This window comes from Ruditapes philippinarum, unplaced genomic scaffold, assembly GCF_026571515.1.
Source record: "Ruditapes philippinarum isolate M1 unplaced genomic scaffold, ASM2657151v2 ctg1018_1_1_1_1, whole genome shotgun sequence".
In the NCBI taxonomy this organism is placed as follows: domain Eukaryota; kingdom Metazoa; phylum Mollusca; class Bivalvia; order Venerida; family Veneridae; genus Ruditapes; species Ruditapes philippinarum.
This window is the reverse complement of record NW_026857866.1, coordinates 466,060-493,966: the sequence shown is the minus strand read 5'-3', so window position 1 is coordinate 493,966 and position 27,907 is coordinate 466,060. Positions and strand designations below refer to the sequence as shown.

Sequence of the window (27,907 nt, the reverse complement as noted above, 5' to 3'; positions counted from 1 at the left end):
TATTTTTTTCTTTAAAAAAATCGACTTTACATACAATTAATACCTTGATGTAGGATAAAAAATGTTTCGGTTTGTTTAAATATGGTTCTACATACCAAATTGTGACACCGACGCCGTCACCGACGCCCTGTGTGTGAGTGAGTACATATGAGCTTACGTCACGACAAAACCAAACATAATGGGTTTTGCGACCAGCATGGATCCAGACCAGCCTGCACATCCGCGCAGTCTGATCAGGATCCATGCTGTTCGCTATCAGTTTCTCTACTTGTAATAGGGTGTGTAAGCGAACAGCATGGATCCTAATCAGACTGCGCGGACGCGCAGGCTGGTCTGGATCCATGCTGGTCGCAAAACTTAATTATTATGTTGGTTTTGTCATGACGCGGCTCATATAATCTCTTCCTTTTCTTTAAAAATCACTTAAAAATTTGTTATTTAACATGTTTTATCTATAGATTTCATTTCAGTACATCAGTCAAAACCAAGGTATAACTCGCTAATTGTCAGATTTATCACATTCTACAAATACATATCTAATCATCAACAGTTCCTTTGTAAACAGGATTTTGATTGGATGTCACTGGTGTCTTGTAAATTGGATTGTCAGTCTGAAAAAACAAAAAAACAACAATAACATAATAATAATTTAGTCAACTTTGGATAATTGTTTACATGAGTGTATTTTGATCTTTAGATCAGCACTATTTATATAAGTTGTGATACACTTTATTTCAGGGCTGCGTTTCATAGAAAATCTCATGTCTGAAATCAGTCTTAAGACCAACCCTGAGATTATTTTCCGTTTCAAAGTAAATGCCCTTACTTATGACGTCTTTTAATTTCTGAATAGCAATGCTGATAGACATTTTCACATTACGAATAATAGGGTCTGTTATTGTATTTCATAACTTTTCTCAGGAGAATGAATTCATAGAGAGTCTACAGTATTTGACTAAAGATAAAATGTTTAATTAAACGGTCTTAAGTTACTCCTAAAAGTTGGTTTCATGTCTTAGGCCTTAGAATACACGTAGGACTTTCTATGACACGCAGCCCTGGATTTGCTCTGTTTCATCGCTAACTTCACCTTGCTCCATTTGGGATCCTGTATCTCGTGTTCAAATTTTGCATACTCAATTTTATCGTAGAAAGAGGTGAGAATCTTCCAGATGATCAACAGTAAAAGTCCGACCCCAATGATACCTCCCAGGACAGGCAACGCTATCAGAAGTGGGTCCGGGGGACTCACACAAACTAAAAAATAAATATATAAAACGTATGGTGGCTGAGTTGTGCCATTTCGTGTCCTCGTGTCTTCGCTCCTCCAGAATCGAAGACGAAGACACGGAATGGCAGAAATCAGCCACCATTAAAGCGTCTTACAACATTACAAGATCAACGCATTTTTCAAATGAGATAAATATAAGGAATCAAATTCGACATTTTTCTATTTCAATTCTGCGACTTTAATGAACATATTTATCGAGAAATGTCACAGACGCCAACATACATCGTTTTACGACGATTATAAGACTTTTTCTGGTCATATCTCAATCGGGGGTCGGTTCACCAGATCGACTTTCCTGGATAACTAACCAGTGATTATCAATTTCTCCGCAAGTGACCAACAACTCATCCCATATCATAATTTCTGATACAGCGATGAAAGACAAATAACAAATGACCATAAGACAGTATGAACATCAGTTGTAACGTCATAAACGCTTGTTAAATATGTAGTCTATGAACTTATATTACAAAGCAACGTTGTATGTGGAAATATTGAAACAATTAATCAGTACGAAACAATCAGTTTTAAATAACCAGTATAAAAACAATCAGTATGAAACAATCAGTTTTAAATAATCAGTATAAAAACAATCAGTATGAAACAATCAGTTTTAAATAACCAGTATAAAAACAACCAGTATGAAACAATCAGTTTAAAATAACCAGTATAAAAACAATCAGTATGAAACACAATCACTATGAAATAATCGGTATGAAACAATAAGAAACAATCAGTATGAAACAATCAGTATAAAACAATCAGTATAAAACAATCAGTATGAAACAATCAGTATAAAACAATCAGTATAAAACAATCAGTATGAAACAATCAGTATAAAACAATCAATACGAAACAATCAGTATAAAACAATCAGTATAAAACAATCAGTATAAAATAATCAGTATAAAACAATCAGTATAAAATAATCAGTATAAAACAATCAGTATGAACTTACGTTTATTTTTGGCACGATGTAGATGTATTGTATCATTCTCACAGAGTATGAGGTAACTGATCTGACACTTGTCTTTATCAAACATTCCACATGGCTGCACACCTACAATAAATAATTATATAATACATCAAACACTATGTTTCAGTCGCGGTTCAAACACCGCTACATTATTTGTGATATACTCGTATATAAGTGGTTAATTTACATATACAATGTATACATGTATATAACACAGCATTCAGTTCGTGTAAGATGCTACACATATTTACAATGGTAACAGTATGTCGACAATTCAAACTTTTTATCTAAGAAATATTGTATTTAAATCGTCTTGAATTAGTAACCGGGGGCCCCGACAGTGGTCAGTGTGATGATAGTTCATAATTGTTATGATAATAAAAATACTGTTGTCACAAAGCTATTATACTTCTCTGAAACTTTGCCACCTCGGTAACGTTTAAGGCTGCACATTGCTCGGAGCATTTGGTGTAAGTTGCGTTGTCAACACGCCTGTTTTCATCTAGACAAGTAATGCAGCTTTTCTGAATCTCGTTTCCACACTTCAGACAATTATCGCACCGCTATACAATGCAAATTAAATGACTTAATAAAAAGAAGTGTTGGCGTGTTAAAACATTTGTAACCAAAATTCTTTTTAACTGCAATTTTAAAAACAATGCATTTAACAAAAAGAGTACGCGAAACAACATACTGCAATATACTACCCACACGTGAAAAACGTGAAAACCTCCTAACACCACCACCACCATTTAGTTAGGTGTGTAATTTTATTTTAAGCGTTTCAGACTTTGTCTAGACATTAACAAACTTATATGTAGCAGTTCTTGGAATATCAGTCTAAAATGTATCACAACGGGGCGACTACTTACCGGGCAATCTTCACAGAATGTTCCGTTATAGCCCAGTCTACAATTACATATCCCGCAATTACACTTTCCATTTCCGCTACATTGTCTCTGTTATAAGTATGATAAAACATTTTAAAGTATAATATACATGTATAATGATTTTTGGTGATAATTCTTGAAGTAAAAATATGTTTCCAAACTAAATTAAATATCCATGGAAATTTCAATAAAAATATTTTTTACTAACAGAAAAAAAAAGTGTTGTTGTTTTATTTCCTATCAGAAATCGACTTTAAGCTTTTCTGCTCTGCCGGGTATAGAGGTTTGAAGCCAATATATTCCATCACGTGGCTAAAATAAAAGGACGAGGCATTTATACTGAACAAAGAGCAATATGATTAGATAGGAAGCAGTACCTTCTATTTTCTAGAGTTTTCTATAAAATTATGGAGCTTGATATTACTACTTTTGTAAAATACAAAATATAGAATAACATTGACATATGAGCCGCGTCACGACAAAACCAACATAGTGCGTTTGCGACCAGCATGGATCCAGACCAGCCTGCGCATCCACGCAGTCTGATCAGGATCCATGCTGTTCGCTTACAAACCCTATAACAAGTGGAGAAACTGATAGCGATCTGCATGGATCCTGATCAGACTGCGCGGACGCGCAGGCTGGTCTGGATCCATGCTGGTCGCAAACCCATTATGTTGGTTTTGTCATGACGCGGCTCATATATGATTGCCATGCAAAATTATTATCATCTCCGAGAATAAGGTCATAGTTATATACATGGAATTGTTTAAATTGGTCAAAGACATGCCTTATCATTTGGTGCTACGCATTTCTCATTTGATGGACATTCGCAGAATTCGCCATGAAATTTATCATTGCAGTTGCACGTCCCGCATTCACAAGTCCCTTGGTCCTTGCCTTAAATATAATAAATTAAACAAAAGATTTAATTACTGCCAATATGTAAGCTATCTTTTATAAACCTTTTTAAATTGTTTAGCAATGAATTCATGCATTAGTTAGTGGCTTTTAAGCCAATAAGCTTCCATTTTATTTTCAAACAAGCATATTTGAAGCTTTCGTTTTTATTTGAAGACTTATACATTTTAACAAAACAAGTCCAATTTTCTAAGCTACTTTGGAAATATATAACAATACGTAAAAACGTAGATCTATATCTTTTATGACATGAAAATGTGAATAAAATGATATATAAGAAAGTTTTTTTGTTCATACTTGTGCATTTTTCTGCACTTCCTGGTCCTATACATTTTGTGTTATCACATTCACAGAACTTTCCCTCGTAATCTTTAGGGCAGATACACTGGCCACATTTACACGTGCCGCGGTCCTCACACAGGGACTCGCTTTCATTATTTCTACAAACAGATGGATTCAAAAATGTGATGACGTAACTCTACAAAACTCGCCTATACGTGATGCCGTGATTTATGGGATTGAGTTTTGCAGTCATTTTGTTTAGTACATCACGCCCTACAAATACAAGCTCAGCAGTGTCAAGACTTCCGGAAAAAAGGCGGTTGCGCTTTTTTTGTACAACAAGGAAGATGTTTGGAGGTTTTCATTCAAATTACGATCTCTATTAAAAACGGAGAATGTCATGAGATAATCACATGAATTTCAAAATATTATAGCGCAATTTCATATTTAAAAGCGCAAGAGTATTTTACAAATTCCGCCTTTCCTCCAATGAAGAGCTTCAACTAAACAGTAAGCTTCACATCGTTGGCAATCTCTCAGTCGAACTTCGGTTAACACGTAATGGTAGTTTTATTGGATATTTCTAAAATGAAAATTGACGAAAAGTTTTACTACTCCTGCAGACAAATTTGTAAAAACCTCAGATAGCGCTTTAGTGAAGTTTCGTAATAATATTATATGATATTCACGAGGCAAAAGCATTTCGATAAAATTCTTCGGATTTTAACATAGAGATCGTGTAATGTTAAAGAATGATTACAAAACCTCGACACCTTGCTGTGCAAATATTAGCGCTACAGTTGGATCCCGGAAGTCACTCAAAAAGATGTGTTTGCTGGGCGTGTACATGTATATATATATTACGCCCCCCCCCCCAAAAAAAAAACAAACAAACAAAAAACAACAACAACAAAAAAAACAAAAACAAACAAAAAACAAACAAAAAACCGTGCAACATAACTTGGATCTTAACCAAGAGTAAAAAAGTTACATACTATTTTACAGGTTTTTGAAATATTGAAATTAAACCATATAAATCGACATGTCGTGCATCGAAGTTTCTATATTTAATTTAATTAGTTAAGCATACACATATAAATAGAAATCAAACCATGTATAACTGCATGTATAACACACAATTCAAACACTCAAGTTTTTCATCAGACTACCGGAAAAAAGTACTTTAGAGTTTCAAATTATTTTTTGTCCATTATGTAGAATTGCAGTATTTCAAATGAATCATAAAACATTTACTTTGGTAAATCGACTATATTTAATAAGTCTGGTAAATCGACAGTTTTATAAAAAAAAATTACTGGAGAAGAACTTCATAAGATTTTATATCTTTCGTTCTAATCCATTTCAACATTGTATATATTGAATGAATGTATATTATGTACTGTATCTGATTATAAATAAAATATGTTTAACCTAAAAAATAACTTCAAACACTAAATTGGTTAGTGTTTATTAGTAAGAATTTACTAAATTAAATTGGTCAAGAATGGCTGCGCCGTTCCTGACTATAGACTATAGTTTTTAATTTTGTAAATGCTTAGTAATAAACACTGACCTGTACATATTGATTATACTTATTCCGCAAGTTAAAACATGAGCTATTATAAATTAAAACAATAAATAACATTTATTTTTTTGGGAAACACTAAAAATGTCGTACTGTTTACTACAAGGAAAAACAGACAATAGCGCATAGTTTTTTAACACGGACAAGTGTTGAGTCTATGTGCAATATAAAAGAAGCTCACTTTTTACAGTTGACTTCTTGAGTGCTGAGATCAGAGGAGGTGTCATCATTATCACACTGGCAAAACTCCCCGCTCCTTCCAGGTTTACACTTGCATACCCCGCATATATATGTTCCATTTTTGTTTGAACACTGTTCATCTAATTTCTATAACAAATCAACAATAGTGATGACATTAGAGTTAGATTCAATTATTCCATAAGGCTATTTGCCAATGATGGAACTACAAGCAAATACATACATACATGTACAATAGATAGGGAGCAACATATTTTAGTCACGTACATCATTATTAGCAAATATGGAATGTATATTTCACGTTTTTGAATTACATTTAGTTAGAACACTTAATTATGTAATGTATTTGATTTGTATTAGATATCTAATGTCTCTTCAATATCAACTTGGTGTGGCCGAGTGGTTAACGCGTCGTACTAGTAATCTAAGGATTGCTGACCGCGTGGGTTCAAACCCTGTCAGGGCCAAGCTGTTGTTTCCTTGAGCAAGAAACTTTACAGTCATTTCTTAGTACTGGTTGGTTCCAGAAACGGATTCGAGAGTGTTTCAATAAGCTTATAGCTTCCAACACAATCGAACTTAAATAAATTTGTATAAACTAAACTAATCAGATAATAAATGTATATTAGAACCTTTGTTGGCAAAACTCCCCGCTCCTCTAATTTAAAATAATATTATGTAAATAAATTCCAACAAGATCTGTTTAAGACAAAGTTAACAACGGTTCTTACTCCAATAAAATTAAACTATACCATTTAACATCAGTACTCATTCAAATATAATCTTACATCGTTTAACATCAGTACTCACTCAAATAAAATCGCACTTTACCGTTTAACATCAGTACTCACTCAAATTAAATCTTACTATACCGTTTAACATCATGACTCACTCAAATAAAATTTTGCACGGTTTAATATCAAAACTCACGTATTTAAAATCTTACTTTACCATTTAACATCTGTACTCGCTCAAAAAATCGTATTACTCCGATTAACATTAGTACTAACTCAAATAAATTCACACTTTACCGTTTAAAATTAGTACTCACTCAAACAAAATCACACTTTACCGTTTTACATCAGTTCTCACACACATAAAATCGCACTTTACCATTTAACATCAGTAGTAACTCAAAAAAATCGTACAATATCGTTTAACATCAGTACTCACTAAGAAATATCGCAATTAACCGTTTAACATCAGTACTCACTAAAAAAAACGCACTTTACCGTTTAACATCAGTACTCACTCAAATATAATCGCACTTTACCGTTTAACATTAGTACTTACTCAAATAAAATCATTTATTACATGCTTTTCGGTGGTTTATAGAAATATATCAGTGAAATAAAAACTGATAATTCACTGTTTTAAACAGTGAAATTATCAATTTGATAATTTCACTGTTTTGAATATTTGAGCCCGGTACGTTGTTTCAGTGAAATACAAGCGTTCACAATAATGGAAACCAACTTAATGACGTGACGTCGTAAATGACGTCACGTTGTATTATTATTTGGCGCCCTTTTCATTTAGTACTATGCTTAAATGTCTTTTTAAACGTTTCTTTGCATATAATAAAAAGAAAATTTGTTTTGTTTAGTGTAAGATCGAAATATATTTCACCTTGTGAACACCAAAAGTTCATATTTCACTCGTGGCTGCGCCACTCGTGAAATATACCTTTTGGTGCTCACTCGGTGAAATATATTTCGATCTTACACTGAACTAAACAAATATCCTCTATATCATTCCATTGAACAACGGTAACAGAACTATGCCGTTTTTGAATTATTACCTCGGAAGATTTGCATTTACAATCACAGATGAAGTCCACTTCTACGAGCAGAGCCTCTTGAAGCCCAGAAGGTACAAGTCTAAATTGTTTTCGTGTGCTCCCATCTTTGGGACATTCATTTGCTACTATAGACACGTTTATGTACACCTATAAATAGTGAGTAATGGAGATTTATATGATCAAAACGTCAAATATTGGATGGGTAACAAACATTTAACTTTTAATCATTTATTAAAATTTGCCCAAAGACAATTTCTTTTTGCGATCGTTTGCACTCCTCATGTAACTCAAATATATGTATATAATTATTTTAGTCATCTATAAGTATCTTAAAAATAAATTAAGATAATATAAGCTGCTCTTTGTTAGTTCGTGGATGAACATCTTGTTTAAGTTCGATATGGTATAGATCTTTAAATCTATTACTTGTATTCGGATACTGGCGGAAATTGAAATAGCTGATATGTTGCTATTGTTTGCAGGCACAATTCGACCAATCAGAAGTTCTTACTTTCCCGCCATTTGTAAAATTAAATTATCTTTAAAGACTGCAAAAAGCTTTCCTGCATGCTTCTTTTTTAAGAAGCAAACTTGTATTTGGATTTCAAAATCGGCGCTTTCGTGAGATTCTATCCTCTAGTCAATTTCACGATCGCTTTAACAATTGTATTATCATAATTTTACGCATTATTCATTCCACTTACCTCTTTCCCGATTTCTAGATCAACACACTTTATAGACCCTTCTTTCAAATTGAATGTACTTTTAACTCGCCTGAAAAATAAGGTATAAACAATTTTGGTCAAATGATCAACAGGAACAATATAAAATCTTGTGTAATGGAGTTAAGCAGGAAACAATACTACAAGCGTTTCATGACGCGAAAGATAAATGAGACGCGTCACGACAAAACTAACATAGTGCGTTTGCGACCAGCATGGATCCAGACCTGCCTGCGCATCCACGCAGTCTGATCAGGATCCATGTTGCTCGCTTACAAACCCTATAACAAGTAGAGAAACTGATAGCGAACAGCATGGATCCTGATCAGACTGCGCGGATGCGCAGGCTGGTCTGGATCCATGCTGGTCACAAACCCATTATGTTGGTTTTGTCGTGACGCGGCTCAAATTTCGAACTATGATGTTATATTAAATAGCAATAGGACAGAATGATATCATCCTTTTAATTAATAAGGATTTGCAAAAGCAAAATCATGAAAACATACAAGATAAAATATGTAAAAGACATCTTTGCAGCGTTCACATGTTTTGACCCATGCGTGTGTGTTTGTGGATTTGATAGAAACGAGGGTAGTAAAATTTACGTACATTTTTTATATATAATTTATTACACAGTTTAAGGATAAATAATGAATAAAAATAATAATAATTGCGAACTATTAATAGTTTCTGGCATATTCAAGAATGCAATATCTTTTATGAGTGGAACACATCTGATTTTTGGGAACTTTCAAATATTATAATATTGAATGGTAAAGAAAAATGCAAAACGGACTTATTCGAAGTCATCGCCAGATTCAGTTTTTTGTTGCCGATAAACGTTCTTCTACAGCGAAATGGTACAAACAAGTCATGCCTCGAACCTCAGAGTCAAAGCGCAAACCAGGCCCGGGGTTTTGTGCTCCCACCAACTGCATGTATGATAAGCAATGTTATATGAGTGAGCCAAATAATAATTTAACAACCTAAAACCAGATCTTTATCAACTTTTTTTCAACAAAGTTAATATAGATCTATGATAAAATTTATTATGGCCATAAAAGTATAATACCGTATTTATTGAAGATGTAATTGAACGCAAGCATGAGGAAACAACCCTTAACGTCACTTTCTTTGTTTTAATTGACATATTGAATTCTTAAAGAAAGTCAATTATATAGCTCTTGAAATAAATAAATAAATATAAAAACAAGATTGCATTTGAGAAAAATGCTATGCCACCGCATTAATACAACACTAAATAGTAGTGTAGGAACAGATTTTTTTTGTTTCTTTACAATTTTGAAGATTGTCATAAAGCATAGATCCCTGACCTATCTTATTCTTATTATCAGATAAGTGGTTAAATCTAATGTTAACTCAATAAAAGATCAGAGTAGGAATATATCAATGCACTCGAGTCTAGTGAATTTGGTGGTGAAGCCTATTTCACACAGCCTAAATTTCATGACTACATCAAAAGGACAACACAGTAAGACACTTTGTCAAAATCTAGGTCAGCTGAAATCAAAGTTCACTTTACATCTTAATCTGTGCACAGGGTTCAAATTTCATAGCTGTACATCAAAGGACAAGAAAGTAGGTCACATCAACAAAATCTAGGTCACCTGATATCAAAGTTCAATTTTACAACTAAAACTGTGCACATGGTCAAAATTTCATTGCTGTACATCAAAGGAGAAGAAAGTAGGTCACTGTCCCCTTGGGCAAGGCAAAATTTTGGACCCAAGGGTTTAATTCAAAACAATCTTGATACAGGTCCACCAAACAACATTTCAAGTCAAATATCTAAGCTGTAGCTTTCTCCCATTCAGAAAACATTTGTTTTATTTTCTGTTTTTACTATGTGTACATAATGAGAATCACTGCCCCCGGGCAGGGCCAATTTTGACACCAGGGGAAAAATTTGAACAACTTTAGTAGAGGACCTATAGATGATATTATAAATCAAACATCAAAGCTCTATCCCTTGTTCCTTCAGACAAAAATATTTTTTTATTTTTTTACTATGTGTACATAGTGAAAATCAATGACCCCTGGGGGTGGGGCCAATTTTGACCCCAGGGCTATAATTTGTACAATCTTGCTAGAGGTTCCTTACACAGTGTTTCATGCAAAATATCTTAACTCTAGCCTTTGTAAATTGAGAGAAAATGATTTTTTTTTAATTTTTTACTATATACATATAAGGAAAACCTATGGCCCCCGGGGCGGGGCTAATTTTGACACTAGAAGCAAAATTTGAACAACTTTGGTAGAGTTCCTATAGATGATATCATTTAACAAATATTAAAGCTCTAAGCCTTGTACCTTCAGACAATAAGATTTTTTACTATATATATATAATTATATTTAAAATCAATGACCCCTGGGGCGGGGGCAATTTTGACACCAGGGCTATAATTCAACAACAATCTTGCTAGAAGTTCACTTCACAATGTTTCATGCAAAATATCTAACCTCTAGCATTTGTCAATTGCTAGAAGAAATTTTTTTAAAGTTTTTACTATAAGTTTTTACTATATACATATAAGGAAAACCAATGACCCCCGGGCGGGGCCGATTTTGACCCCAGGGCTATAATTTGAACAATCTTGGTAAGGGTCTACCAGACAATGCCTTATGCAAAATATCTAAGCTCTAGGCCTTTTGGGTCTTTACAAGAAGGTATTTTAAGTTTTTACTATATGTACATATAGTGAAAATCAATGACACTCGGGGCGGGACCGATTTTGACCCCAGGGCTATAATTTGAACAATCTTGGTAAGGGTCTACCAGACAATGCCTTATGCAAAATATCTAAGCTCTAGGCCTTTTGGGTCTTTACAAGAAGGTATTTTAAGTTTTTACTATATGTACATATAGTGAAAATCAATGACCCCAGGGGCAGGGGCAATTTTGACCCTAGGGCTATAATTTGAACAATCTTGGTAGAGGTCTACCAGACTATGCCTTATGCAAAATATCTAAGCTCTAGACCTTTTCAGTCTTTACAAGAAGGTATTTTAAGTTTTTACTATATGTACATATAGTGAAAATCAATGACCCCCGGGGCGGGGCCGATTTTGACCCCAGGGCTATAATTTGAACAATCTTGGTAGAGGTCTACCAGACAATGCCTTATGCAAAATATCTAAGCTCTAGGCCTTTTGGGTCTTTATAAGAAGATTTTTTAAATTTATTCTTTAAATTCTTTTTGGTTGCCATGGCAACCAGATTTCTGCATGGAATGAAATTCTTTGAACAACTTTGGAACCCCTTCACCCAAGGATCAATCCTGCCAAGTTTGGTTGAAATTGGACTAGTGGTTTTTCACAAGAAGATTTTTTAAGTTCACTATATAATCTATATAACACACACACACACACAAACAAACAAACAAACACACACACACACACACACACACACAGGTGAATCGCTATATGCCACCGCATCGCAGATGCTGCGGTGGCATAAAAACATTTGAAATTTGCTTATTGCTACCTATTCATATTTATCTTTAACATTTCAAGGGTAATTCACTTTTCTATTTTTAACGTAAATGACAAGGTTAACGTCTTTTGACGTCATTTGTAAACTGACGTTAAAGGTCGTTTTCTCGTGCTGCCGTTCGTATATTACTGATTATTGCAGTTTGTCTCAGCAATGACGTCAATTTCGTCAGGAAGATCTTCTGCATGGATTTCTACCTTTTTACTTAATTTCTGTAATATGAAAACAAACTTTTGAGGTGTTATTCTTGTTGATGTATTGGAAAGGGTCAGTCACGTGGATATCATTATAGTCACGTGACGTCATTTCAGTATAACTTGAGGCCTCTTTTGTTACAGGCACCGATTTTAAACAGAAGTAGAAGCACGGACCTTCAACAAACTAGTTGAATGGACTTTCATACAAGATCGAAACCGTCAATAACATTAGTTTGTTTTAAACATATTCGTCTAAGCGTAATAACGTCTTGCAAACAACCACTTGTGACAACCACTCAGGGTAATAAAAAGCTCGACTTGATAGGGAGAGGTCTTTGAAAACTATCCAATAAAATGGTGAAAAGTTAACTATGTTGGGGAATAGGACATAAGTAAGATAATATCTAAAAATACCATATTCTAAAACAGTAGGGCGGTATAAAAATTGAACCAAAAAGTCGAAAAAAGGGGTGCAATTTTGTTTATACCTATGACAGAGTTATAGGTCTTGTCTGGAATTTAAGACGATAGTTACTATTCAAAGTAATACCTACCAGGTTGAAATATAAAAATAGAATATAGATTTAAATAAAACGAAGTTTTAAGTAAAAAAATGTCCTAAACAGAGTTATTTCCCGCAGTCTGAAGATTGGGATGATGGATGAAGTAAAAGTTTAAAGGGAATAGGAAAGGAGTAGGATGGTACGAAAAAACCTAACCGGAAGTCGATATGTACATGTAGTAAATACATGTACAATGTAATTTTGGTAAAGTCCCTGAGATTATGTGCTCGTGCAAGAAAGTTTTAAAGCAATATGTCAGTAGACATAGAAAAAAGAGAAAAATATTACGCCGACACCGTAAGCCGACATCGTAACAAACAAACATATGATAAATACTGAAGAAAGACAACAAAACACCTATTTTAAAAAAGCAAAATTATTCTGAAACATCCGTGCATAAGTTTACATACTTCAAAGAACTCTTTTATACGCCGTACAATATGTTTGGTTCCCTCTGTACTCATAGTCTCCGTGGATGACTGGCTCCCGATCATGTCTGTTAGTCCTTCATACATCTTTTTATCTGTCTCCTCCACAAGAAAGAATGAGTTGATATTATTATCTGCCAGAACCTTTCTTAACTGCCCGTATGATGGATAATCCTGATATAAATATCATTAAAGTTATAAAATCTGTTACATGGTGCCAAAAGTAACAAAAAAAAATGTAGTTTAGACGAAAATGTTAAAAACAAAGTAACAAAAAATTTGTAGTTTAGACGAAAATGTTAAAAACAAAGTAACAAAAAATTTGTAGTTTAGACGAAAATGTTAAAAACAAAGTAACAAAAAATTTGTAGTTTAGACGAAAATGTTAAAAACAAAGTAACAAAAAATTTGTAGTTTAGACGAAAATGTTAGAAACAAGTTTCTTACGGAACAGATGCAGCATTTATGATATTGTAACCATTTATGATAACAATAATAATTTATGAAAAGTTATTTATACTTTTTTTAAAATTTGTTCTCTTTAAGTATTCAAAAATTAACCAAACCGATCGAAAAATAAATCAATACCAACTACGAAAGACCGTCGATGGAGACATTATTTTTTTTGCGTTAGTTAAGTCACCAATACAACTTCACTTTTTCATCTTTCAATATTATACTTCTCAAATTTTGGAATATAACTTCACGAATTCATGCCTTTTGAACTTCATGAATTCACGATTTAAACTTCATTAATTCTTTCTTCGTAAAGTAAGCTTTTGTATGTTCATAATAATTAAACAATTTTGCGTTCTTTTTTTACATTCCTAAAATTTTGGTGAAATTTGATACAAACATCTGTAACTTTAATGAATAAACAAATCAGTGTATTCTTACTTGAATATAATTATCCTTTAGAATAAAAGTCAATTTTTCTTAGTTTTGCTATACTTGTCCAAGAGGCCGTGCATGCATGCATTATACTAGGAAGGCGGGGCTTTCTTCAAATGACAGCAGCATGCTACAGGTCACGTGAACATTAAACGTGAGGTTCGTAACTTAAATTCAGTAAACTGAATTTATGAAGTTTTATTCTTGAAGTAAAAAATATTAATTCCTATAATTGAAATATTGCGGATCAAAACGTGTTTCGTGAATTCATAAGGTTAAGATATCTTCACCGGTGCAATGTTAATTAATATAAGCTATGTAATTAAAAATATTTTAAATGCAGTAACTTTATACATTGTATATATACTGTTCTTTTAAAGATTGTCATTAAAATAAAAGGTGTGCCTAAAAGTCATGAAAATGGTGATCATCCGCAAAAAAAGAAATTAAGGGATACATAAAGCACAACATATGTGAAATTTTTATCATCTGAGCTAGATAAAAAATGTTCACAGTGCCTAGTGACGTGACTTTTTGTGATATGAAAAACCAATCTTCATTTCCATTATCTTCTTAATATTTAATCATTTATGAGATAAAGTATAGATCCCGCTCATTATATCGAGTAACCCATAAAAATAAAGTTGTTTTTTAGGAAAAAAGTCAGTATTTTTCTCATAAAGTCGGAACAAGTAGAAATTCATATAAAACACTACTTTTTCCTTTTAACATTAACATTAACAAGTATTGATAAATCGATAGAATAAGCGGACACTTTATCGTATAAAAAATGATGAAATATTAAAAAAAAAATGAAATGAAATACTATATGGACCGTATTATGTACTTATTTTTTGCCCTACACAGATTACAAAAAGTCACATGGTATACCATGATGATAGTAAGCTTACATATATCGCCGCATGTGTATAAATAAATTGCTCCTTGCTTCCGTTGTAGGGCGCCATGTGACACAAACCATCCTGAGGCCTGTCAATCCCAGCAAGCTTATAAATAATAATAAATAAAATAAATTATAATATACTTCTGTTAAATTAAAATCATCTTACTATTTACGTAATTGTGGTTGATTTAAACATTTCTTTTTATCAAATGGTCATTACATTTGTAAAGTAAAATTGGGTATAACTCAATATGTCGTATGAATATTATAGTGTTTTACCTTTCCATCACCGGCGAAGTGAAACCCACTGTCGGACATGTACACTAACACACGTCTGGAGTGGTCCCTCCAACCCACAATGTCCTGTAACGGTAAAGTATAGGTAACGAGCAAATTATTTGAATTAATTTTCCCGCCGAATAATTTTAATTATGACAATGCTAAGTATTTTTTACATTTTAAGTATATCTTATCTGGAATAGCACGACCAACTGTAGCTATTTTAAGCGTTATCTTTGCTCTTTCTTATATACTAGCATCTAACATACGTGGTAAACAATATGTAAATCTCTTAAACCCCATCAGTCTACAGTCCTAAGATATGGTTTGGACGTTAGTGCCCCCTATTCATTTTCAGGTCTTTCGGTCAAAGGTCAAGATTACAGTGGCCTTGACCATGCCAGACTCGCAATTATACTGAACGTAATACCATTTTGTATTTGGATCCAGTGGCAGTCTTGTTAAAGAATAAATATGTGTGAATTGCTAGCTCGATATTTGCAACTTTCTTACCGGACACACCGCAGCTTGTAGTACGGCATCTAGCCCTCCTTCCATTGGGTCAAAGTTTGCTGATGTCTGAGCAGTCCTAATGGTTTCCTGAAAAATATAATAAACGATCTCTCTGAAAGTATATATGATAGAGTTGAGAGGTTCATTATCCCCTTAATCAGTAAATGACACATAGGTTAAATGTTAAGGTATTTCAAAGGCTCAGAATGAGAAAAACATTGAAATGACATGGCTCAACTAGGAAAAGGAGCAGCTATTTTACATAGAACAGGAACCAGCTCTTAAAAACAATTAAAACAAGAGTGAAAACATTTGAAATAACAAGACCTCAACATGTTTATGTATACATGAAAATGTATATGTATTATTCTTTCTAGTATTTAGTTTTTCGAAAATGGAATGTGCGTACGAATACCTTAATTTATGGACTTAGGTTTTGACACATCACATATGATAAGATTTTGAATTTGTTTGTATCATTTCGAGCCTCTATGCGTTCTATTTCCTATATACACATAGAAAAAAGGTTACTGTTGTGCTTTGAATAAGATAGGTAACACTTATCAGTTGCAATAAAGCAGACATGTTTAGGCATAATTTATAGTCGGATGAAATGTTTGTGGTTTTCTCTGTATGTGATTTTATAAATAATCAAAAGAAGCGCACTGCGATCACTGTATTAAAATTTACGTTAATCGGTTAGGTAAATGTAACTTTAACTTTGTAGTTTTGTGTTTTAGTCACAGTAAATCAGGAGATAGGCATCGACTTTTCTTAAGTACAGGTGAGATTTATATACATATAACTAGGGTTTAATCATTAACATAATGTTCGAATAAAAACATCATGAAATTTAAAAGTTTAACACTTGCATAAAATTATATTCACATAATTATTCTTCCTTCTCGTGAGATGGAAGAACTATGTTTGTTGAATTTCACGTACAAGTGACGATATTAAACTTCACCTAGAAATCCAAAGCATTCAGAATGTACTAGTATATGGAGCGCGCCATTTTGTTCTATGGACAGCGCCATTTTGGTATCAGGACGTTTTACTTTTGGTTTAGAGCTAGCAGAAATTAAACACCGCATCCAGGTCCAATACAAGTCCGACTTTAATATGGACAGGATAAATATATTTAGTACAAGGGTTACGTATTTCTATCTAATTAAAAGACTCGTTGTTAACAATTGCAATTCTCCCCTTATTTTATTTACATGTAATTCATTTTAATATTTTAATATATTCTTCAGGTCGAGCTTCATCAAAAGAAGTATAAAAATGCAGAGTGATTTAAGTTACGCTAGCGCTCCGAAATTGAAACACTATGTCTATAAAACACATATGGAAATGATTCACCACTGGGCGCATCTATTTCCCGATAAAGAGGCTTTTGTGGAATATGATGAAAATGGAAAAAGGGATTTCATAACTTGCCAACAGCTGCTAATAAAGAGTCGGAGCTTCGGATGGTATGTAACCGGCCTTGGAATTAAAAAAGGGGATACCGTAGCTATCTGCATGAAAAACTCTTTAAATATGCTCGTTTCGTTGTTTGGTGTTCAGTTTGCTGGAGGTATACCAATATCAATCATTCAAAGTAGAGCCGACGGAAGTGACGTAATCAATACTGTTCGCGACAACAAGTCGAAACTTTTGATTATGGACATGAAAGAAGGGGACCAAAGCTGGGCGTTGCCAGATAATATTCAATTGTCTAGTGGAATAGCTTCTCTCTCAAACATAATTTATAACAAAAAAGCAGAAATGATTACCTATAGCTTTAAGGAAAATACAACTAACATCATGGATTTTGTCACAATACCGGAAGTACAATTGCCAGACATTTTTCCTGAAGATTTGGCTATCTACTTTACAACATCAGGGAGCACTGGAAAACCTAAGCTTGTAGGTCATAGTCATTTTGGCCTGTTTAACAGTACTTTTCTAATCAACGACTGTTTAGGAATCGATAGCCAGTCACGGTTTTTCTGCGACAGACCTTTTGGTTGGGGTGTAGGGTCACCAAGAACATTTCTAGCTTCTGGTGCTACTCGAGTGTTTGTAGACATGGCTTTGTCCTTGCATCAAAACAACATTGGTAATTAAATCTGAATATGTTTTAAACTTGATAAATATAAAGCATCGTTATCAATCAATCAATCAATCGATCAATCAATCAATCAATCAATCAATCAATCAATCAATCAATCGATCGATCGATTGATACAATGTATTTCTATTTTTGTTTCTCTTCAGATATCCTGTCTAACATCATACACAAGGAAAGATGTACACATGTTTATTTACCAGGCTACCTTTTAGCAGACCTTACTAACAGTTCTGGCAATGAGACAAACTTTACAACTGTACAAGCTATCAAATTTGCCGGAGAAAGGTGCGTCGCCTTAATTCGAGTATTGAAATCAAAACTTAAAAATCATTTCATGTCCAACACTATTCGATGTCTTATCTTTTTATGAAATGTGCTGCAAGGGTAAAAACGAAATTTTAAAATGGATCACTACAGGGTTGGAGCTGTACGTCCAGACGCTTCAAGAAATCATGATAACAAAATAAAAAAATATCGCCTTTTCCGCCGATTGTTACATCTTCATTCATTATCGTATATAAATCGGCGTGAACATATAGATTTGGGGTAAAAAAGACTTTTCGGCGTTTGAAAAGACTTTAGATTTTAGCTTTAATCTACATACCGGAATACGGCATAAGTTTGGTGCTCTCACTCATATATAAGGACCGATTTTGGCGAACAAATGTAGTATATGACCTAAACTCTTGTTTTTTTTTGTGTTTTTTTTTTACTAACTTAGCTTTTTGCATGACAGATTCTCGAAGCAATATGCCAAACTGCTTGGACGATTTTGTAAGAAACTTGTTATATGGTATGGATCTACAGAAGCGGCTGGTGTATCCGCTTTCTCTTCACCAAATGCTCACGACTATGCTGAGGGAATCATTGGGAAACCTCTACCAGGTTTTGTTTTATCTATATTTAGAGCATTTGAGCATTTTACATTCATATTCACTTAAGAAAAACTTTTAGAAAAACAATAAACATGTTATATGCAAGAAAAAGAATCAAACACCGACTGTTGTAACAGACAGGAATATCTAGCTCTCAGGTAAATGTTTAGTGGACACTCCGCAAAACCTCGTTACTGCCGTAAACAGTTACCTCGAGCTAGATATCCCGGTTTGTACCGGTAGCCGGTGTAAGATTCTTATATGATTACTTTTTTTGACGAAGTCCGTCTGAGATTGGTAAAATTTCCTGTAAAATTTCCTGTAAAATTAACAATGAAGAACTGAATATTAGAATGATTTTCATTGGTTATTTTAAAATTGGTATAATTTTCTGAAACGTATACATCTCAAAATTATAAAATGATCTAAAGGAGTATCATTAATTTTCTCGGATATTTAAGATTTGTGAATTTCCTTTTAATAAATATTTTACACGGCTTTAAATGTTAAAATTCTATAGTGAAAATCTTATTTGTCGAGTTCTAAAGGACATTCTAAAATGACGAGGCGACCAATAACGTCCGCGATCCCGGAAAAGAGCATGTGCATACCACCATGTTACATGTAAGTTAAAGCAGTTTTACCTCGTCCGAGTATCTTTTTAAAGATACTTCGTGTTTTCTATTATATCCATATTTTAGAGATGTTTATTGCTGATGTAGGTATTTGCAAATAATGTTTATCATAATTGCAAAATAGCTATTTTTCGATCAAGGGATTGAAATGAAACTTGTGGACGAACAGGGTCACGTGGTAGCCATTGGAGAGATCGGAGAGGTCCATGCACGCAGTGTCTACAGATTTATAGAATATAAGAACATGCACGATAAGTTTCTTGATACTGTTGATGAAGCCAACTGGATTTGCACAGGCGATTTGGCATACATGCGAACAGATGGTAATCTTGTAATGATAGGTCGCAAAAATGACTATATATCTGTAGGTAGTGTGAAAATTTTCCCTCAAGACTTAGAGGAAATTTTAAACACTTGCCCGGAAATAGACGCCGTCATTGTCGTACCAGTTCCCGATAAAAGACTATATCAAGCTATATGCGTTTGTGCCATTTTATCGGCGACTGTGTCAATAGACACAAGTGATTTAAATAAACTGTTTGATCATCTCTGGGCAGACAAAAGTCACCTGAAACCTAGATACTATTTGGCTTTTAAAGAATTTCCAAAGAATTCTAGCGGGAAAATCGATCGAAAGGAAATCGCTAGAGAGGCTTCTCTTAAACTTAACCTTTAACCTTAAAACATACAACAGTGTACAAGTGAAATTCCACCAGGTGGTTAGAAGAGAATATATTTTTCTCTTTGCTGCAATGAAGTGTCTTTATCAAACGTAAACTGAATCAAAACATACAAGACATTGTCTTATTTTTTGTTTGTTAGTTTTGTTTGTTTTTTGTTTGTATGCTTGTCAGTATTGTTTGTATGTATGCTTGTATGTTGATTTGTTTGAACTTAAATGAGAATTGGTATACTTCAAATGAAACATAACTTACTATGAATTGTTCAATGTTGTTGTTGAGCTTTTTTCTGTGGATATATCCGTACGTCCGTTCACACTGGGTGTTCTGTAAAACACACGGGTTCTCCAAGCTGCGAACATAAACACAAACCAAATAACACAACTGGTATTTCTGAGAATGGTAAATGTAAGCATAACATATACAATGTAGTATATATACAGTGTTATAAACGCCCATGCCATTGCTGCGGAGCTATTTGTGTTTACTATTTTTTTGTCTATGGACGAGACTTTTATCAATTAATCCCTTCGATTTACAGCTAAAAATAAATTCGGAATCAAGAATTCCTTCTGATTTATATAATATGAAAAGTATACATTTGTTTCCCCTTTCGGTGATTCGCAGCATACTTTATTAATGATAAGAATGGGAACAAATTCGCTGGGAAGGCAGTATAAAAGGCAAAACAAAAATATAGTCAAATTCGGTAATTTATTTCCTTCATTTGTATCTTCTACAGAAAATTATTAATTATTCTGCAGTACACAATGGGTTATTATGTATTTTATTGCTGTATATGAATTCGAAAGCTTTAAATAGAATGACAACCTTAACATTGTAAAAGTCCGAAAATCTATTTATAGGAATAGTTTTAGTATTCGTGTCGTGCTATGGTAATGAATAGCGAACTGGAGAATTTTGCAGGAACTGAAATGCAAACATATGCAAACAATAAATTGCACTCTATTAAAGTTTATAATTTATAGAAAAAATATAAGTATGCCATTTTCTACGAATTGTTATATCATAGTATTATCATTTTGAAATTGCCTTTTCCTTAGGTACTTTCCGGTTTTCTTTTTTACGGCCCTGATAGCACTTATGACATTTTTTGCCGTGAATATTTAAATCGACCTAGTTCTAGCTTCCATAACTTTATATGTCGCTTTATTTTGACATTGTGCGACAGTAATATTATCTGTCATATATGTTGCGGTTCGGACCGGAATATCCGTCGGCAAGCCTCGTTACCGCCCAATTGGCGGGTCCCATCGGGACGGATATTCCGGTCCGAACCGCAACATATGACAGATATGTAATATGCAAGAAAAAGAATCAAACACCGGCTGTTGGTACAGACGGGAATATCTAGCTCTCGGGTAACTGTTTAGCGGAAACTCGACAGAGCCTCGAGCTAGATATTCCGGTCTGTACCGACAGCCGGTGTAAGATTCTTATAGTCTGCAGTAGTATACCATAAAACCTATTCGATTTTCAACTCTCTTTAGCTAAAAGCGACCCCGATTTCCCGAATTTTTGCTGTTCTATACTTTGTTTGAAGGCAATCGGTTTTATGGTAGTTTGAGTGGAATGTTGATTTCCCGAATAATGTGACATTTGAATAACAGAAACTTTCGTCTGCATTTTTAATATGAGTTGTTATGGAATTATTGATAGGAATATAAACACACTGGTGGGTCAGACGAGGTTTTTAAGCAATACAACAAAATAGAAGATTGACCTCCCAATAAATCATTTAACAGACTTTGTTCATTTTGACTACTATTTTGTATGTTCCAAAGAAAATACATCCGGAACTAAAAATTCTATCAAATAACCAATATTAATGATAATATCCCATGTATAGTAAAATAGACTTTCAAGTTCCTGTGAAAAAAAAAATTATAATCTCTAGCATGCCAAAGTTCATGACGAACAATGTCTTTAGTCAGCCCATTTATAAATGATATACAATCATACTTCATAATTCAGCGGAATGGCCGAGTGCTTAACACGCCGGATTAGTAACCTCAGGATTGCTAGTCACGTGGGTTCAAACCTCTTTAAGGGCACACTTAACACGCATTGTTTAGTACTGGATGGTTCCAGGAACGGATATGAGAGTGTGGCTTCCCACTCAATCGACCTAAAAAATCTGTATAAAGTAAATCTTAAGATCTAATCAAAGCTGACTTACTGTTGTTTTGTAGTTATACTGAATGGTTGCACGGGCTTGTCGACAAAGGAACCAAATCCTATGAAGATGTTTTCCGAAAACTTGTCTTTCAATCCATTAACTGAAGTTAAGGTAGAAAAAAATGAATTAAATCACAAACAGTATTGGGCTAAAAAACATACAATAAAGAAATGTATCTGAAATTTCCATTTCTAGAAACTCAATGAAATATAGATACTCCATAACTCAAGAAATAAGGGTTTTCCTATCAAAGCCCGGGGTTAAAACAGACTTTTACAGTTACAGCTAATACTCACCGGTGTACGTTGACTCTAATTGTGAACCGTGAAGCTATAACGGTAAAAGTTTGTATGTATCTTGGAATAAGACGAAAAAATCCACATTTTCTGAGATCTGGCCAACATATTTGGAGAATGACACTAATGCCTAAGTCCAAAATGACAAACGACCGCCGGGCGGCGTCTATTTCTCCAAAAATCGTAATATCGACCGATGTCCGTCCGGCCACTGTGACAATCGGACGGCAGCAGCTGAAAATTTTGCTCATCGGGCGGGCGCCGTCCAGTTTTAAGTACTACTTAAAAGCTAACGGCGTCTGGACGATAATTTTTGGGGTCACTGAGTTGAAAAAGTCATCTGGCAGGGATGGTCCGGTAGCCGGGCGGCGCCCAGGAGATGTTTTTCGGATCGGACGATTGTTTTTTTTTATACAAAAACACCTTTCAATTTTAAAGGACACAAGTTGGCGCAATCTCCTATGCAGTGATCTTCCCTAACCGGTGCGCAAAGTTTGAAGTTGGCGAACAAGTATCGCCCGGTACCCGGACGATTCATGCACAGGCACCAGGCGGTCATCGTTTTGTCGTGCGGCGAGTTTGTTGTAATTGCGGCTTGAGATTTTTGTAGTTGCCTCAGAATGTATCTGTGAACTCTTTTGGATTTAACATGAACTTAATGTCGATCAAGAACGTTCGCGATATAGTCAAAGCCGACGATGTTGTAAAAATCATTAAACAGAGCGGCGGCCGTTTAATTTGTGACCTAGGCATAAATGTAGAAAATATGCTGTACATTTATTAAGTCCCCTTTTAACTTCTTATCATTTTATATTTTACTTAGTTAAAAACAGAACAGAACAATCTGAAGTATACATACTCAGGTCCTTTGTAAGTCCTGCTAGCTCTTTAATGCGATTCTTCATGGTGGTTGTGAAATCGAGAACAAAGTACAAGTCTATAGGCAAATTTTCAGCAACTCTGTAGTTCACGTCCAGTAAAAATGTTTTACCTAAAGCAACCAATAGAATTTATCATTTCCTATAATTCTTTAAAATAAATCTAAAACCCGTACGTCCGTATGAGTATCTTGTGTTAATAAATTTGCGAGAAAACAATACGAATAAAAATGTTATTGTGTATTTTTTGTGTTTAAAGAAAGAAAAGCAGCGTTTACCTGGTCTAAGAGTAAGTGATACATGTTGAGGTGACAGTTGTACAGGGTCCGAGGTCTGACTACCATCTTGTAAACTGGAATTCTGTAACAATAATAAATATCTCAACAAAAAATTAAAGACCTTAATGTTTATCGAGCAATAATTAAAGCTATAATATGTATTATACATTTAATTGAACAGATTTTTGAGTATGTTTAAGAGTATAAGTTAGTTTGTAAGGAAACAAAATAAATTTTCTCTCAGCTGAAAATTTCAGAATGATAGGTCCAATATTGTCTAACATAACTATGCATAAAATTAAAAGATTTGTTAAAGCTGCATATCCCGTTAAATGAGCCAAAACATTTAAAGAAAATCAAGCTTGAGAAAAAAGTACTAAGATTATAAGAAATATAAAGAGACTTAATATTTAAGTAGTAATTTACATGTTATGTGAGATTAATGACTGATGTTACAGTATAAACTGCTACGTGACTGACGTACGTATAGGAAGGGCTACTTTTGCATATTTTGTCCTCTTTTCGGTCATTTGCGTGGACGGTAAGTGCCGTTTGCAATGTAATGTGTAAATTACTTTCTTTGTTCCCGGTACAATATTTTTCTTTTAAATAAATTTTTAAAATGTACATGAAAATTAGCATGAATCTTGAGGAACGCATTTTGAAGTATACATGTTAGAATCAGTGATATATCCAACCTGATGGACAACTTGATTCATACATAAATTACAAATGAAGGACCGAACTTCGAACAAATCATAAACATTATTTTAGTATAGTTTTAGTATATCTGTCTCGAGGGACAGCGGTATAAAGCATTTTGGCTGCTGACGCCTTCTTAAACTATAGCAGAGGCCTTACCTGTGATGCTGTAACATTGTTCATAGGGAATATTATTTCGGCTTCTTCACATTTAAGCTCGTTTCTAAGGTCATCTAAGGTACTACATCGGGTACCTACAAAGTCCTGAATAAATAATAGAAGAAACATCACCGAACCTGTGAGAACTGAATGAGGTACTGATGTATTGATTTTAATACAAGAAAACATAAAAGTAATAAAAGACAATTTGCCAGGAAAACAATTCAGTATTCGTTTACTTAAAAATCATAAAACATATACAAAATGTACCTAACAAAACACATTTGAAACATCATTTTCAAAATTGAGCCAATGAGAAAAATGAAGTAAAATGAAGTAAAACATTGTAAATACATGTTCAAAGTGGAAACGAACATTTTCAAGATACTTCTAACATACTTAGAGATGTAACAAGATCAATACATATTGCTTTTTTTTACTTCAAAAGTGTAACATTTATTCAGGCACGGGCGGACACCTGAGTAGAACCACCGACCTTCGGTAAGCTGGCTGGACAGCTTCCTCGTATGAAAGAATCCAAAGTCCCTGGTGGGATTCGAACCTACACAGGTAAGAGGCAAGTGGTTTGAAGTCAAAGTACGACGTTAACCACTCGGCCAGGGGGTGTCCGTATTATTAACATTGCTGGGCTGTAGCACAACTTATTTCTAATTTGAATACTTTTCAACAATTAATTTTTCGTTTTGTTTGCATTATTTAGTGACTTGCATATATAATAATTTGTTTACCTTTTGTTTACACCATGCACAATCTTGGTGTACTGTAATACAGTCACTACATAATAACTTCTGGTTGCAAATTTTCTTGTTTCCGACCGTAAACGAAAGTTGCCCAGCTGGAAATGTAAATACGGAAATAAATCCGACACGTGCTTAAGTGGCAGCTTATCCTTACTTATGGCACTACTGTGGATATCTACTAACCCTTACTTGTGTCACATCAACTACTGTGCCTATCCATTTAAAAACCACATGGGTCGCGTTTCATGGAAAGTCCTAAGTTTAAAATACGTCTTAAGTCTATAACTGAGCAACTGAGAAAATTTCTGTTTCAAAGAAAATGTCCTAACATATGACTCTTATGTTACTTAAGACTCTTCAATTTCTGATTATAGCGATAAAGATGAACATTTACATATTGCGGATTGAAGCGCGTGTCATTGTATTTTGTAACTTTTCTCGGGAGAATAAGTTTAAAACTTTCACTAAAGAAGAAAATATTTATTGAAACGGTCTTAAGTTAGTCCTATATATAGTTTGACATACATGTAAGTCCTAAGACACAGGATAAAATTAGGACTTTCTATCTAGCAGTTAATATTTTTAAGGCACTGCATGTATTCACATACGATGACTAAGTATGATGATTAAGTGTTATTTCTGTATAAATCGTTGAAAATAATCATACTTACGAACATGTCTCTCTATTTTTGTATAATATGATGTTAATTGGAGACATCGAGTCGGGGTCGTAAGAGAATGAGAAGTATAAGTGATGGGAAGAATTCCTCTTCAAATAAAGAAGGAAGAAAAAGGTTGTAAACTGGTTTCAAACACTCACTTTCTCATCACATCATGTAGCCTATCTCATTATTTTATAATATCTTACTTCCTCATGCAATTAACGTAAAACATATTTTATATAGAGAATAGATTGTTTTAATAAATTTTCAAATACATGCATGTACATTCCTATAACAACAATTTTTCTTCTTGAAAAAAATCAAACACGAATTAAATTTTGCTTCCTTGTCATCATTTTTGAGGCTGTTTCTTATAAATCATTGCATAAAACACGTTCGTTTTCTCTTCATAAAAAACAAAGACTTTTTATAACATATAATAAATATTTTGCTTGATAAAAACATATCTTGGGCCTACAGTAAGGTATTATCCGCCTATGATTGCCCGGATGTTTCGGTTTCTTGTTAGTTATAAATTAAAAAAAAAGTTCGTACTTGAATCAAATTCTTAAGGAAACAAAGTGAGATTTATATGATATATAAACAGTAATATTTTGTTAGTTTTAGTTAAACATATTTACTTTAGCTCGATTGCGAAACAAATTCTTGCAACTTATATTAATCACTTTCGAGTCCGTTTCCTGCAACCAACCAGTACTAGCGTCACATAAAGAAACATGGTTGTGACCCGAGTAGGGCTCGAATACTTAATCACTGGGTTGAGAGGCAGACTTCCTAACCAAAAGACCACCGCTCCCCTTATTTTGTTCTTGAACAATTTACTACATATTTCTACGCCATACCGGATCATTATTTCAATTACAAACAACATCTATTTTTTCCCGTGGCAGATTGTGATATTTAATACTATCAACATAATTATTTATGGTATTTACAGACATTCAATTATGCAGCAATTTACATCAGTTAAAGAGTTCAGTGAGCATTTAGCATTTTAGTCAGTGCTTATATATATTCGTATTTAATCTCATATATAACAATGAAGATAGTTTTGATGATGATGATGATGATGATGATAAATATTATCACAGGAATGATGATGATGTTGATCTTGACGACACCGAAGCATGGACATGTTGAGTTGTGCCGACAAAACCTATCATAGATGTCAAGCGTTGTTTCCTGACAAATTCACATATTTCTTCATTACAGAACCGAAATAAACTAGTTCAGAACAAACCATGAAAATAATAGTTACAACATTGGTAGTTATACAATGTCACTGTCCCATTTGGCTGAAAATCAACACATGTGAATAACAATGTAAAAGCTCACAATATACATGTATACAAAGATCGCCTGAATAAAACTGTTCAATTTAAACAAGACTTGATCATAAAGCCTTTCAGATGCCCAAACTGTTCTTAAATTAAATAAATACATAATTATTTTGATAATATTGCATAAAAATACATTAATCTTTATATAAAAACAAGATATTTTAAAAGTAAAAACAAAGAATTATTCACCTAAAATGCACAAAGTAACGAAACAGAGACGCTGTGTATCCATTTTGTTATACACTTACATTACACACATCTAAAACTATTTTAACGCGACGGAAACCGGAATCAAGTGTTCAAACACGATTATGAGCGATGAGAAAACCGGAAACTGGTCATCAAGTGA

The 27,907-nt window shown here is 33.7% G+C and overlaps 2 protein-coding genes across 2 annotated transcripts; one reads left to right on the top strand and one right to left on the bottom strand.

Moving 5' to 3' along the window:
- Positions 1-350: 350 nt before the first annotated feature.
- On the bottom strand, positions 351-27,907 carry LOC132751304 (integrin beta-1-like). The gene is made up of 22 exons (XM_060741467.1): positions 27,748-27,907; positions 25,524-25,630; positions 24,775-24,879; positions 23,914-23,995; positions 23,617-23,748; positions 22,462-22,561; positions 20,517-20,613; positions 15,956-16,042; positions 15,443-15,526; positions 15,171-15,266; positions 13,351-13,542; positions 12,310-12,392; positions 8,649-8,718; positions 7,945-8,091; positions 6,127-6,272; positions 4,376-4,518; positions 3,948-4,057; positions 3,140-3,226; positions 2,677-2,830; positions 2,250-2,351; positions 1,091-1,257; positions 351-611 (listed from the first exon to the last, which is right to left on the bottom strand). Exons 1-22 carry the CDS (start codon positions 27,788-27,790, stop codon positions 537-539), a joined length of 2,409 nt encoding a protein of 802 aa, XP_060597450.1. The 5' UTR covers positions 27,791-27,907; the 3' UTR covers positions 351-536.
- Positions 17,210-20,501, top strand: LOC132751305 (long-chain-fatty-acid--CoA ligase-like). The gene is made up of 4 exons (XM_060741468.1): positions 17,210-18,059; positions 18,218-18,356; positions 18,808-18,956; positions 19,722-20,501. The coding sequence occupies exons 1-4, from the start codon at positions 17,240-17,242 to the stop codon at positions 20,255-20,257; spliced, it is 1,644 nt and encodes a 547-aa protein (XP_060597451.1). The 5' UTR covers positions 17,210-17,239; the 3' UTR covers positions 20,258-20,501.

What these genes read in the sequence shown, in the direction of transcription:
- LOC132751305 (XM_060741468.1), top strand. Translation starts at nt 17,240, where the DNA reads ATGCAGAGTGATTTAAGTTACGCTAGCGCTCCGAAATTGAAACACTAT. An exon ending in CTTGCATCAAAACAACATTG is followed by an intron (nt 18,060 to 18,217) that starts GTAATTAAATCT and finishes GTTTCTCTTCAG; the next exon opens with ATATCCTGTCTAACATCATA. An exon ending in ATCAAATTTGCCGGAGAAAG is followed by an intron (nt 18,357 to 18,807) that starts GTGCGTCGCCTT and finishes TTTGCATGACAG; the next exon opens with ATTCTCGAAGCAATATGCCA.
- LOC132751304 (XM_060741467.1), bottom strand. Translation starts at nt 27,790, where the DNA reads ATGGATACACAGCGTCTCTGTTTCGTTACTTTGTGCATTTTAG. An exon ending in ACAACATTGAACAATTCATA is followed by an intron (nt 16,043 to 20,516) that starts GTAAGTTATGTT and finishes TATATTTTTCAG; the next exon opens with GAAACCATTAGGACTGCTCA. An exon ending in ATCTAGAAATCGGGAAAGAG is followed by an intron (nt 8,092 to 8,648) that starts GTAAGTGGAATG and finishes CACTATTTATAG; the next exon opens with GTGTACATAAACGTGTCTAT.